At 58.3% G+C, this 13,651-nt stretch overlaps 1 protein-coding gene across 4 annotated transcripts in view; it reads left to right on the top strand.

Annotated features, from left to right (window-relative positions):
* The window catches only part of plcg1 (phospholipase C, gamma 1), a 26,949-nt gene extending 13,371 nt beyond the window's left edge, over positions 1–13,578 (top strand). For 3 of the 4 annotated variants that reach the window (XM_084679460.1, XM_084679457.1, XM_084679458.1), the window contains 21 exons: positions 227–312; positions 863–983; positions 1,197–1,365; positions 1,523–1,645; positions 1,860–1,961; positions 2,125–2,312; positions 3,306–3,506; positions 3,705–3,824; positions 4,147–4,327; positions 4,469–4,546; positions 4,670–4,867; positions 5,405–5,474; positions 9,804–9,967; positions 10,304–10,400; positions 11,134–11,358; positions 11,681–11,829; positions 11,933–12,047; positions 12,433–12,594; positions 12,704–12,792; positions 12,958–13,226; positions 13,510–13,578. In XM_084679460.1, coding sequence (XP_084535586.1) covers positions 227–312; positions 863–983; positions 1,197–1,365; positions 1,523–1,645; positions 1,860–1,961; positions 2,125–2,312; positions 3,306–3,506; positions 3,705–3,824; positions 4,147–4,327; positions 4,469–4,546; positions 4,670–4,867; positions 5,405–5,474; positions 9,804–9,967; positions 10,304–10,400; positions 11,134–11,358; positions 11,681–11,829; positions 11,933–12,047; positions 12,433–12,594; positions 12,704–12,792; positions 12,958–13,226; positions 13,510–13,552 — 2,950 coding nt within the window. In that variant the 3' untranslated portion in view covers positions 13,553–13,578. The remainder of the gene's footprint in view (positions 1–226; positions 313–862; positions 984–1,196; positions 1,366–1,522; positions 1,646–1,859; positions 1,962–2,124; positions 2,313–3,305; positions 3,507–3,704; positions 3,825–4,146; positions 4,328–4,468; positions 4,547–4,669; positions 4,868–5,404; positions 5,475–9,803; positions 9,968–10,303; positions 10,401–11,133; positions 11,359–11,680; positions 11,830–11,932; positions 12,048–12,432; positions 12,595–12,703; positions 12,793–12,957; positions 13,227–13,509) is intronic. The other variant, XM_084679459.1, reaches the window with a different exon arrangement.
* Positions 13,579–13,651: the final 73 nt, after the last annotated feature.

The raw sequence follows: 13,651 nt of genomic DNA, 5'->3' as shown, positions 1-13,651 counted from the left end.
TTTTTTTTTTTTTTTTTTTTTTTTTTTTTGCCCAGTGTGTGTTTGTGAAAGAAAAGTGTGCGCGTGGGTGTTTCTGACAAAGGTTTTAGTGACGGAAATGTCTCGTCAGTCTGCGTCTCTCTTCAGAGGGCCCCAGATGAAGGGAGAGGATGCATCTCCACGCTATTGACATGTTGTGTCTGCTTGTGTGTGTGTGTGTCTCTGACGTGCGTGTGTTTATTTTTAGCTACCTGACGGGAGACCAATTTTCCAGCGAGTCGTCTCTGGAGGCGTATTCGCGCTGTCTAAGGATGGGCTGTCGCTGCATCGAGTGTGAGCGGAAACACACACACACACGCGCGTACCAACCACCACTCCTTACTCAAGTCCCATCATTTACCTACCTGCCCTCTCCTTCTTGCCCAGCCCGCCACATAACTGTAAAATGTATCAAAAGGACCAAATCTCCTAAACACTGGTCAGACAGGTTGCAATAGCTACCTGAGGTAAAATGGATCAAAAGCACTGTCTCCTAAACACTGGTCAGACAGGTTGCAATAGCTACCTGAGGTATTTTCAGAGTACCGTGTCATACCAGTCTAATGATAAATACAATACAATAAATACAAGTCTGCTGACTTGACCTTTCACTTGACGTGAACGCTTCCCCGGAATGATAAACACTCTCTATTGTCTGTCTGCCTGCAGAGGGATTAGCCTGACGCTTTTGTACACTGTTGGTACTTCTTTTCCATGAGAACATTGTCCGCACAGTGTTGTCTGCACTTACAGACGTCTGCCTGATCACTGTATTAATCACCACCCTCTCTAAAGTATGCCCTGAAATCACGTGTGTGTGTGTGTGTGTGTCCTCTCTCTCCAGTGGACTGCTGGGACGGCCCGGATGGAATGCCAGTAATCTATCACGGGCACACGCTCACGACCAAGATCAAGTTCTGTGATGTCCTGACAACCATCAAAGAGCACGCCTTCGTCACGTCTGAGTGAGTGTCTGTCTGTCCGTGTCTGTCTCTGTCTGTCTGTCTGTCTGTGCAGACTGCTGAGGGCTGTCGCTCTACGTCTCAAATGAGCCTTACCACCAACACGCATAATATAAAGACGCGCTCGCAGACGGCCGCGCCGAAGCCATTGCTGGCCCGGCGGTCGACCGTCCACCTCCACAGCCCTCTCACCCCCTCTTCCTCCCTTCCCCCCAGCTACCCCGTCATCCTCTCCATCGAGGACCACTGCAGCATCGTGCAGCAGAGGAACATGGCCACCTTCTTCAAGAAGGTGTTTGGCGACATGCTGCTCACCAAGGCTGTGGACATCTCGGCCGACGGCCTGCCCTCGCCCAGTCAGCTCCGCAGGAAGATCCTCATCAAGGTACACGCCCCACACCCGGCACATCCACATGGGATTTGTAGTTCTTTTGGCGCAAAGCGCTCAGCCAGGCACGGACGCGGATGGCCGATAAGGCTCAGTGTTGGGTCGGTCGAGTCGGGCGTTGTTGACCTTTTGGCCTCCTCTTCCCGGCCTGCAGCATAAGAAGCTGGCGGAGGGCAGTGCCTACGAGGAGGTGTCCACCTCCACCCCCTACTCGGAGAACGACATCAGCAACTCCATCAAGAACGGCATCCTGTTCCTGGAAGACCCCATCAACCATGTGAGTGGTCCCAGGTCGAAACGGACTCGACTTGAGACCCGTTTCAATGGATTCCATTGACAGCGCGATACATTTAGTGTTATACCTGTCTGTGCTTAAACCATCGGACGTTTACGCCCACGTGGTTATTCACATGTTGACGTTCACATATTCACCTAGTTCCCGTTGTGCGCCGTGGTAAAGCCTTGCCCTGTCCGTCTCCCCCCCTCTCCAGGAGTGGTACCCCCACTTCTTCGTCCTCACCAGCAGTAAGATCTACTACTCCGAGGAGACCACCAGTAACCAGGGCAACGACGACGAGGAGGAGCACCGCGAGGTGAGGAAGGCCTGGCGCGCATCGTCCCACACTTCCCCCAACCCCCCGGGTCACACGGCGTCAATCAACTCTCTCTTGACATCGACTTAAGATAAACAACGTTATCTCTCTTCTGGTACCCCTCCTCCTCCTCTTCTCCCCATCTCCCCCCCCCCCCCTCCAGGTGTCTAACGGGATGGACCAGCACGTGACTGAGAAGTGGTTCCATGGGAAGCTGGGGGCGGGGCGCGACGGGCGCCAGATAGCGGAGCGCCTGCTGTCGGAGTACTGCCTGGAGACGGGCGCCCCCGACGGCTCCTTCCTGGTCCGAGAGAGCGAGACCTTCGTGGGAGACTACACGCTGTCCTTCTGGTGCGCGCCCCTCCCCCTGCTGGGGGACTGCTCTGCGTTTGGTTTTGGGAAATGGGTTTGAGTTTGTGCCGTCGTGGTCGTGTTTGTTCTTTTGGGTTGTTGTGGTGAGTGGGGAGATGAGGGGTGCTGGGGTAGGCAGGTAGATGAAAGGGACTTGTTTTCACACTGTCACCCAGGGTCGTGGTTGGTGTAGGCACTCTCTTTCTTTCTCACACACACACACACACACACTCTTTCCCTCTCTCCCTCACACATGCACAGGATTATTCTCTCTCGGACACAAACTCACGCACACACTCTAAATACGTACTAGACACACAATCATTATGTTTTCAAGTCGTTATTCAACGTTGTACGATTCAACAGTTGTGTAAATACAGGAAACTCCCGAAACTGTGCTTATTAAGAGATGAGCCAAGATTCTTTTGAGGACATTTGAGAACCCAGCAAACTCCTGATACCCTGCTCTTAAGTAACCAGGGCAACAGGCCTGTTGACAGAGTGGATGTTGAGAGTACAAAGTCATATGACAACTCTGACATCTGATGGATCGATCAATCCATGCCAGTTGCCTGAGTGGTCCTGGTTGTGGCTGCATGCCTAACCCAGCAAACCTCCAGGAACAGGGCTGTCACACAGGAAATCAATCCTGGAGCTGATGCACGCACACGCACACATGTGGACATGCATACGGGCCCACGCCAGAGCCATAGCTCTCTGTCTGTCTGTCTGTCTCTCTGTCTGTGTCTGTCTCTCTGTCTCTCTCTCTCTCTCTCTCTCTCTCTCTCTCTCTCTCTCTCTCTCTCTCTCTCTCTCTCTCTCTCTGTCTCTCTCTCTCTCTGTCTCTCTCTCTGTCTCTCTCTCTCTCTCTCTCTGTCTCTCTGTCTCTCTGTCTCTCTGTCTCTCTGTCTCTCTCTCTCTCTCTCTCTCTCTCTCTCTCTCTCTCTCTCTCTCTCTCTCTCTAAGCTCTGTGCGTGTTGTATCTCTCCCCAGGCGTTCAGGCCGGGTGCAGCACTGTCGCATCCACTCCCGGCAGGAGGCGGGCAGCCCCAAGTTCTACCTGACGGACAACCTGGTGTTCGACACGCTCTTCGCCCTCATCAACCACTACCAGCAGGTGGCGCTGCGCTGCAATGAGTTTGAGATGAAGCTGACGGAGCCGGTGCCTCAGACCAACGCCCACGAGAGCAAAGAGTGAGTACCAGGCCTGTCTTTACGGCCCACACACGCCAACGCGCTGACACAGGGCTGCGAAAGGTGGATAAGGAAAAGCACTCTGGATGATTCCGGTCGCATACCTGTCCAGACTTTAGTGGATCTGTGGCAGTGTACACATTCCTTCCGCTGAAACTGGTCGTCCTCCCTGATCAACTTTGTGTGTGTGTGTTCCAGGTGGTACCATGCCAACCTGTCTCGGAGCCACGCTGAGAACATGCTGATGAGGGTCCCCCGCGACGGAGCCTTCCTGGTGAGGAAGAGGACGGAGTGTAACTCCTTCGCCATCTCCTTCAGGTGAGCCGCCCGCCGCGCCCGCCGCGCCTCGCTCTCTCTCTCCTCCCCCTGTCGGGTCTCGGAGCCGCCAAGCGGCGCTCGCGAGGTCGCCCACGTCTGCTTTTCGAGGCTACACACCCGAGTTTAGACGGGACGCAGCGGCGGCAGCGGACCCTAACCCAAGCGGAGGGTGTCGACCTTTGACCCCAGCCTCGTTGAGAAGCCGGGCTCCTGACTGGACTCCGAGGAACCGACATGTCACATGGACGTGGACTGGCTGTTGAGACACGCAGGAAGTGTGAGAAGATAAACTTGTGGCTGTTGTCGTTTTGCGGCGGTTCAGGGCGGAGGGCAAGATCAAGCACTGTCGCGTGCAGCAGGAAGGCCAGGCGGTGGTCCTGGGCACGTCGGAGTTCGACAGCCTGGTAGACCTCATCAGCTACTTTGAGAAGCACCCACTGTACCGCAAGATGAAGCTGCGCTACCCCATCAACGAGGAGACTCTGGAGAAGATAGGCACTGCTGTGAGGGCTTCACTCGGTGACACACACACACACACACTCACTGTCACTCTGACTCACTCACCAACCAACCACATAATATGTGGCTGTTTATTGGTCCTGTTCCAGAATGTTCCTCTCATGTCTTGTGTGATGTTCCACCAGGAACCGGACTACGGCTCGCTGTACGAGGGCCGCAACCCAGGCTTCTACGTGGAAGCCAATCAGATGCCGACGTTCAAGGTAGGTTTGCTTCGAATCCCCCGTCCCCTATCGGCTCACACCGTCTGCTCCCCCTCCTCTCCTGCCGAGCCCCTCTCCCAGTACCTCCTCACCTCTCCCCTCCTCCCCCTCTCCCCCCCTCAGTGCACGGTGAAGGCCATGTACGAGTACAAGGCTCAGAGGGATGACGAGCTGTCCTTCACCAAGAGCGCCGTCATCCAGAACGTGGACAAGCAGGAGGGCGGCTGGTGGAAGGGCGACTGCGGAGGCAAGAAGCAGCTGTGGTTCCCCGCCAACTACGTGGAGGAGATCAGCCCCTCGGCCGTGGAGCCCGACAGATCCGTGAGGGGCCGTTCTCGTCGTCTCGTCCGCTCGTGTGGTCCCCTAGCCCCTAGTCTTGTCCCCTAGCCTGTATTTGAGTTCCCTATTCTAGTCCCCTAGCCTGTCTTCTAGTTGTCTAGTCCCTTAGCCCCTAGTCTAATCCCCTGTCCCTTAGTCTAGTCCCCCAGACCCTAGTCTAGTCCTCCAGTACCATAGTCTTCTAGTTCCCTAGTCTAGTCCCCTAGCCTGTGTTCTAGTCCCCTATTCTAGTCCCCTAGCCTGTGTTCTAGTCCCCTATTCTAGTCCCCTAGCCTGTGTTCTAGTCCCCTATTCTAGTCCCCTAGCCTGTGTTCTAGTCCCCTATTCTAGTCCCCTAGCCTGTGTTCTAGTCCCCTATTCTAGTCCCCTAGCCTGTGTTCTAGTCCTCTAGTCTAGTCCCCTAGCCTGTGTTCTAGTCCTCTAGTCTAGTCCCCTAGGACCCCCAGGCCAGGTGGAGATGGCAGGCTGTAATGACATGTAAACTGTTGCGTGTCCCTCCTCCCTCTGTCCTTCCCGCAGCAGCTGACTGAGAACAGCCCCCTGGGAGACCTGCTGAGAGGAAGTGTAGACGTGTCTTCCTGTCAGATCGGTGAGTCGGCTCCGCCCTTTCCTGTTCCCGTGTCCTGCGCAGCGCCAGGTCACCTTGCCTCAGGGACAAACGCATACGTGCACACACAAACACACGTGCACACACAAACACACTTCCCCTCTTCCTCTCTACATTTCTCTTGTCCCCCTTATTCCTCCCCCGTTCCCTCGTCTGCCGGTTGTCTAATCTGTATCGACGTCCTCCAGTCACTCAATGCGCGACCACGACCAGAGACACGCGGTGCCAAGCCTCGGCTCTGACGTCCAATACACCCCCCACCCCCTCCCCTTTCTCCCCCTCCACCCTGACCCCAGTCTCTGTGTCTCCCCCTCCACCCTAACCCCAGTCTCTGTGTCTCCCCCTCCACCCTAACCCCAGTCTCTGTGTCTCCCCCTCCACCCTAACCCCAGTCTCTGTGTCTCCCCCTCCACCCTAACCCCAGTCTCTGTGTCTCCCCCTCCACCCTAACCCCAGTCTCTGTGTCTCCCCCTCCACCCTAACCCCAGTCTCTGTGTCTCCCCCTCCACCCTAACCCCAGTCTCTGTGTCTCCCCCTCCACCCTAACCCCAGTCTCTGTGTCTCCCCCTCCACCCTGACCCCAGTCTCTGTGTCTCCCCCTCCACCCTGACCCCAGTCTCTCTGTCTCCCACTCCACCCTAACCCCAGTCTCTGTGTCTCCCCCTCCACCCTAACCCCAGTCTCTGTGTCTCCCCCTCCACCCTAACCCCAGTCTCTGTGTCTCCCCCTCCACCCTAACCCCAGTCTCTCTGTCTCCCCCTCCACCCTAACCCCAGTCTCTCTGTCTCCCACTCCACCCTAACCCCAGTCTCTGTGTCTCCCGCTCCACCCTAACCCCAGTCTCTGTGTCTCCCCCTCCACCCTAACCCCAGTCTCTGTGTCTCCCCCTCCACCCTAACCCCAGTCTCTGTGTCTCCCCCTCCACCCTAACCCCAGTCTCTGTGTCTCCCCCTCCACCCTAACCCCAGTCTCTGTGTCTCCCCCTCCACCCTAACCCCAGTCTCTGTGTCTCCCCCTCCACCCTAACCCCAGTCTCTGTGTCTCCCCCTCCACCCTAACCCCAGTCTCTGTGTCTCCCCCTCCACCCTAACCCCAGTCTCTGTGTCTCCCCCTCCACCCTAACCCCAGTCTCTGTGTCTCCCACTCCACCCTAACCCCAGTCTCTGTGTCTCCCCCTCCACCCTAACCCCAGTCTCTGTGTCTCCCCCTCCACCCTAACCCTGTCTCTGTGTCTCCCCCTCCACCCTAACCCCAGTCTCTGTGTCTCCCCCTCCACCCTAACCCCAGTCTCTGTGTCTCCCCCTCCACCCTAACCCCAGTCTCTGTGTCTCCCACTCCACCCTAACCCCAGTCTCTGTGTCTCCCCCTCCACCCTAACCCCAGTCTCTGTGTCTCCCCCTCCACCCTAACCCCAGTATCTGTGTCTCCCCCTCCACCCTAACCCCAGTCTCTGTGTCTCCCCCTCCACCCTAACCCCAGTCTCTGTGTCTCCCCCTCCACCCTAACCCCAGTCTCTGTGTCTCCCACTCCACCCTAACCCCAGTCTCTGTGTCTCCCCCTCCACCCTAACCCCAGTCTCTGTGTCTCCCCCTCCACCCTAACCCCAGTCTCTGTGTCTCCCCCTCCACCCTAACCCCAGTCTCTGTGTCTCCCCCTCCACCCTAACCCCAGTCTCTCTGTCTCCCCCTCCACCCTAACCCCAGTCTCTCTGTCTCCCACTCCACCCTAACCCCAGTCTCTGTGTCTCCCGCTCCACCCTAACCCCAGTCTCTGTGTCTCCCCCTCCACCCTAACCCCAGTCTCTGTGTCTCCCCCTCCACCCTAACCCCAGTCTCTGTGTCTCCCCCTCCACCCTAACCCCAGTCTCTGTGTCTCCCCCTCCACCCTAACCCCAGTCTCTGTGTCTCCCCCTCCACCCTAACCCCAGTCTCTGTGTCTCCCCCTCCACCCTAACCCCAGTCTCTCTGTCTCCCCCTCCACCCTAACCCCAGTCTCTCTGTCTCCCGCTCCACCCTAACCCCAGTCTCTGTGTCTCCCGCTCCACCCTAACCCCAGTCTCTGTGTCTCCCCCTCCACCCTAACCCCAGTCTCTGTGTCTCCCCCTCCACCCTAACCCCAGTCTCTGTGTCTCCCCCTCCACCCTAACCCCAGTCTCTGTGTCTCCCCCTCCACCCTAACCCCAGTCTCTGTGTCTCCCCCTCCACCCTAACCCCAGTCTCTGTGTCTCCCCCTCCACCCTAACCCCAGTCTCTGTGTCTCCCACTCCACCCTAACCCCAGTCTCTGTGTCTCCCCCTCCACCCTAACCCCAGTCTCTGTGTCTCCCCCTCCACCCTAACCCTGTCTCTGTGTCTCCCCCTCCACCCTAACCCCAGTCTCTGTGTCTCCCCCTCCACCCTAACCCCAGTCTCTGTGTCTCCCCCTCCACCCTAACCCCAGTCTCTGTGTCTCCCACTCCACCCTAACCCCAGTCTCTGTGTCTCCCCCTCCACCCTAACCCCAGTCTCTGTGTCTCCCCCTCCACCCTAACCCCAGTATCTGTGTCTCCCCCTCCACCCTAACCCCAGTCTCTGTGTCTCCCCCTCCACCCTAACCCCAGTCTCTGTGTCTCCCCCTCCACCCTAACCCCAGTCTCTGTGTCTCCCACTCCACCCTAACCCCAGTCTCTGTGTCTCCCCCTCCACCCTAACCCCAGTCTCTGTGTCTCCCCCTCCACCCTAACCCCAGTCTCTGTGTCTCCCCCTCCACCCTAACCCCAGTCTCTGTGTCTCCCCCTCCACCCTAACCCCAGTCTCTGTGTCTCCCCCTCCACCCTAACCCCAGTCTCTGTGTCTCCCCCTCCACCCTAACCCCAGTCTCTGTGTCTCCCCCTCCACCCTAACCCCAGTCTCTGTGTCTCCCCCTCCACCCTAACCCCAGTCTCTGTGTCTCCCCCTCCACCCTAACCCCAGTCTCTGTGTCTCCCCCTCCACCCTAACCCCAGTCTCTGTGTCTCCCCCTCCACCCTAACCCCAGTCTCTGTGTCTCCCCCTCCACCCTAACCCCAGTCTCTGTGTCTCCCCCTCCACCCTAACCCCAGTCTCTGTGTCTCCCCCTCCACCCTAACCCCAGTCTCTGTGTCTCCCCCTCCACCCTAACCCCAGTCTCTGTGTCTCCCCCTCCACCCTAACCCCAGTCTCTGTGTCTCCCCCTCCACCCTAACCCCAGTCTCTGTGTCTCCCCCTCCACCCTAACCCCAGTCTCTGTGTCTCCCCCTCCACCCTAACCCCAGTCTCTGTGTCTCCCACTCCACCCTAACCCCAGTCTCTGTGTCTCCCCCTCCACCCTAACCCCAGTCTCTGTGTCTCCCCCTCCACCCTAACCCTGTCTCTGTGTCTCCCCCTCCACCCTAACCCCAGTCTCTGTGTCTCCCACTCCACCCTAACCCCAGTCTCTGTGTCTCCCCCTCCACCCTAACCCCAGTCTCTGTGTCTCCCCCTCCACCCTAACCCTGTCTCTGTGTCTCCCCCTCCACCCTAACCCCAGTCTCTGTGTCTCCCCCTCCACCCTAACCCCAGTCTCTGTGTCTCCCCCTCCACCCTAACCCCAGTCTCTGTGTCTCCCACTCCACCCTAACCCCAGTCTCTGTGTCTCCCCCTCCACCCTAACCCCAGTCTCTGTGTCTCCCCCTCCACCCTAACCCCAGTCTCTGTGTCTCCCCCTCCACCCTAACCCCAGTCTCTGTGTCTCCCCCTCCACCCTAACCCCAGTCTCTGTGTCTCCCCCTCCACCCTAACCCCAGTCTCTGTGTCTCCCCCTCCACCCTAACCCCAGTCTCTGTGTCTCCCCCTCCACCCTAACCCCAGTCTCTGTGTCTCCCCCTCCACCCTAACCCCAGTCTCTGTGTCTCCCCCTCCACCCTAACCCCAGTCTCTGTGTCTCCCCCTCCACCCTAACCCCAGTCTCTGTGTCTCCCCCTCCACCCTAACCCCAGTCTCTGTGTCTCCCCCTCCACCCTAACCCCAGTCTCTGTGTCTCCCCCTCCACCCTAACCCCAGTCTCTGTGTCTCCCCCTCCACCCTAACCCCAGTCTCTGTGTCTCCCCCTCCACCCTAACCCCAGTCTCTGTGTCTCCCCCTCCACCCTAACCCCAGTCTCTGTGTCTCCCCCTCCACCCTAACCCCAGTCTCTGTGTCTCCCCCTCCACCCTAACCCCAGTCTCTGTGTCTCCCCCTCCACCCTAACCCCAGTCTCTGTGTCTCCCCCTCCACCCTAACCCCAGTCTCTGTGTCTCCCCCTCCACCCTAACCCCAGTCTCTTTGTCTCCTCCCAGTGGTGAGGCCCGATGGGAAGGGCAGCCGGCCCCACGTCTTCTCCCTGCTGCCCGCCACCTCGCCCAGGGCCAGCCAGGTGCTGGACATCGCCGCCAGCACCCAGGAGGAGCTCAAGGAGTGGGTCAACAAGATCCGCGAGGTCACCGTGACCTCCGAGGCCAAGGTACCCGGAGGGAGGGAGGGAGGGAGGGAGGGAGGGAGGGAGGGAGGGAGGGAGGGAGGGAGGGAGGGAGGGAGGGAGGGAGGGAGGGAGGGAGGGAGGAGAAGAGGGAGGGGGAAATGAGTTTAACGTCTTTGATTCAACAGTCATTCCACGGATGACTGTTGATCTTCGAAGCGTCGTTTTTGGGGGGGACGCTATAATCATTTTTTTTTTTTTTTTTTTTTCTTGGATGTGTGTAGATGTGTCCACACACACACACACACAGTGTGTTTTTTTTTGTGTGGAGTGTGTGACGGGTTGTCTCTCTCTGCCTCGCTCTCTCTCTCTCTCTCTCAGATGGAGGAGGGGAAGATGATGGAGAGGAGGAAGAAGATCGCTCTGGAGCTGTCTGACCTGGTCATCTACTGCAGGCCCGTGCCCTTCGACGAGGACAGTAAGGACTGCTCTCTCTGTCTCCACACACACTCATCTTCTCGTGGATACCCTCCCTCGGACTGTACGCCTGGGCACCGGTTGAGTTTGGGAGCACACCATGTACAGAGTGTCCCGATTTGACCAACTTTTATTAACACCGCTACGCCACAGAGAAACTGGCAGACCACGTTGTGGTTGTCTTTAGTTTCAGTACGAGTGAGTGTGGCATGTTAAACCCACTTCAAATACGTCAAGTGGTTAGCCTGGTCATTGTTGTGACAGGGTAGATTGATAAGGTAGACTTTGGTAAACATGAGCCATTTTTGAAAGCTGTTTTTATTAGCTGGTAGAAGCCCAGTTTTGACTGATATCCGTCACTGGAGACGCAGAGACTCTGAACAGGCATAAGACGCTGGAGTCAGATGTTTCAAGACGCATTTCATTCAGATGAAATCAGTACCAACGGATTAGATTTAGTCCTGAATATTTTTTTTGTATGTGTTTTGAATTTATCGCTTTCACCACAGAGAATGTGTGAATATTTCCTCTCCAGCTTAAGACTTCACAGTTCTGAACGCACCGAAACGTAAACTGAAGGGGTGTGTGTGTTTGTAGCCTCGGTTCAAACGGTCGGTAAAAGTGTTTGGGGAAACAAAACCCATCCAGGCATGAAATCAAACTCGCACACACATCCACAAACACCGGCCCCAGCCTGAACACCCCCCCCCTCTCCCCCCCCTCCCCTTCCCTAGAGATCGGGACAGACCGGGCCTGTTACCGGGACATGTCGTCCTTCCCGGAGACCAAGGCGGAGAAGTACGTGAACCGCATCAAGGGAAAGAAGTTCCTGCAGTACAACCGTCTCCAGCTGTCCCGGATCTACCCCCGCGGCCAGCGCCTCGACTCCTCCAACTACGACCCCCTGCCCATGTGGCTCTGCGGGTCCCAGCTGGTCGCCCTCAACTTCCAGACCGCCGGTAGGAACGGGGGCGTCCTTTTTTTTCTTTTCTTTCGGCGCCGTTTACGGTGTCGGGTGGTCCCAGACGGCGGTGGGAGTGATTATCCGTCTCTTTTCTTTTGTGTTTCTTCTTCCCTCCCTCCTTCCCTCCCTCCTTCCCTCCCTCCTTCCCTCCCTCCTTCCCTCCCTCCCTCCCTCCCTCCCTCCCTCCCTCCCTCCCTCCCTCCCTCCCTCCCTCCCTCCCTCCCTCCCTCCCTCCCTCCCTCCCTCCCTCCCTCCCTCCCTCCCTCCCTCCCTCCCTCCCTCCCTCCCTCCCTCCCTCCCTCCCTCCCTCCCTCCAGACAAGCCCATGCAGATGAACCAGGCTCTGTTCATGCTGAACGGTAGGAGTGGCTACGTGCTCCAGCCGCCAATCATGAGGGACGACGCCTTCGACCCCTTCGACAGACAGACCCTCCGAGGTCTGGAGCCAATCACCCTCCAGATAGAGGTAAGGGAGTCTGTCTCTCTCTCGCTCTCTCTCTCTCTCTGGCTCTCTTTCTCTCTCTGTGTGAAGCTGCTTGGACTCACTCCCCCCCCCCCCCTCCCCCCAGGTGCTGGGCGCCAGGCACCTGCCCAAGCACGGGCGTGGCATCGTCTGCCCGCTGATCGAGATCGAGGCGTGCGGGGCGGAGTACGACAGCGCCAAGCAGAAGACTGACTCGGAAGGTGAGAAAGCGACGCGACCGTTCCCTCCCTCTCTCACGGAGCTCCTCCTCCTCCTCCTCACCCGCTGATCTGATGCGATGGTGTTGTGGTCGTTCAGTCCCAGCGGTGTGTTTTGTGAGCAGTCCTCTGATGTGAGATTAGAGCAGACATGTCAGGCCAGGAGGAGGCCTCTGTCTGTTAATGGTTAATCTAACCCCTCCTCTCTCTCCATCGGTCTCTCTCTCTGCCTCTCACGCTCTCTCTTCCTCTCTCTCTGCCTCTCTCACGCTCTCTTTTCCTCTGCCTCTCTCTCTGCCTCTCTCACGTTCTCTCTCTCTCTGCCTCTCTCTCTCTCTGCTTCTCTCTCTGCCTCTCTCTGCCTCTCTCTCTCTCTCTCTCTCTCTAGCTGATAACGGCTTGAACCCCACCTGGCCAACCAAGCCGTTCCGCTTCACCGTGTGTAACTCTGCCTTTGCCTTCCTGCGCTTCGTGGTGTACGAGATCGACATGTTCAGCGACCAGAACTTCCTGGCTCAAGCCACCTTCCCCATCAACGGCCTCAAGACCGGTACACGCCCCCCCCCCCACCACACCCCCGCTCCCATTGGCCGCCGAGCCGCGCGGTCCGTGTTCAACTCAACCCCCACGCCCTTCAACCGTGTGTCTGTGTGTCTCAGGGTACCGCTCTGTCCCACTGAAGAACAGCTACAACGAGGACCTGGAGCTGGCCTCTCTGCTGGTGCACATGGACATCACCAGGGGCAGGGTGGGTGGACCAGAGAGCCGCCACTCGCCAATCACCTCCCCGTGGGGGGGAAGTCTGTGGCCCCGTGGTGCTCAGCGATCACTAACCCACCGTCTCTCCCTCTCCCTCTTCCCTGCCACCCCCTGTCTGCCCTCCCCGCTCCCTCTCTCTCCCCCTTCCTGGCAGGACGAGAACGGGGAGGCGTCGAGCCCCTTCCTGGGCGCGGGGGCGTCCCCTGTGGTGCTGGCGGGCCAGGCGGGGCGCGAGCGCGGGGGGGAGACGGGCTCCACGTCCTCGGTGTCCTCCTCCTCGTCCCCCGTGGCCCAGTCCCCGGCCCAGGCCGCCTCCTACCGGCCCAGGGAGGGCTCGTTCGAGGCCCGCTACCAGACCACCATGGACGACTTCAGGGTCTCCCAGGAGGCACTGCTGGACCACGTGGACCCACAGAGCAGAAGGTGGGCGTGGGGCGGGAGAGAAAGAACGAGAGAGAGAGTGTGCGCGCGCGCGTGTGTGTGTGTGGATGGAGTGTGTAGGTGGAGGTTGTGTGTGTGTGTGTGTGTGTGTGTGTGTTTGTCTCTATGCAGGAGGAGGATGTGCGAAGGCTGATGGAGGTGTGTGTGAAGTGTAGTAGCTGTGTGTGTGTGTGTGCGCGTGACTGCGTGTGAGACTGTGTTTCGGACATCTTCTGTCTTTTGTTCAGAGAAGATTCTAGAGTGTGCTCTCTGCTCTCCTCCCCAGGATGCTGCGCAGGACCAGAGTGGGCGGGGAGAACCGTGTGTAGGCTCGGACCAATCAGGGCTCGCGCCCCCCCCCCCCACCCCTAGCCTCCCCCCCCCCAGCCCCTCGCCCAGCTTCTCTCCGTACCGATGATGTCACTGAC

The sequence above is a fragment of the Hypomesus nipponensis genome, chromosome 18 (assembly GCF_054491055.1).
Source record: "Hypomesus nipponensis isolate SF chromosome 18, ASM5449105v1, whole genome shotgun sequence".
NCBI lineage: Eukaryota > Metazoa > Chordata > Actinopteri > Osmeriformes > Osmeridae > Hypomesus > Hypomesus nipponensis.
The sequence above is the reverse complement of the archived record's forward strand: the minus strand, read 5'-3'. Positions and strand labels throughout refer to the sequence as shown.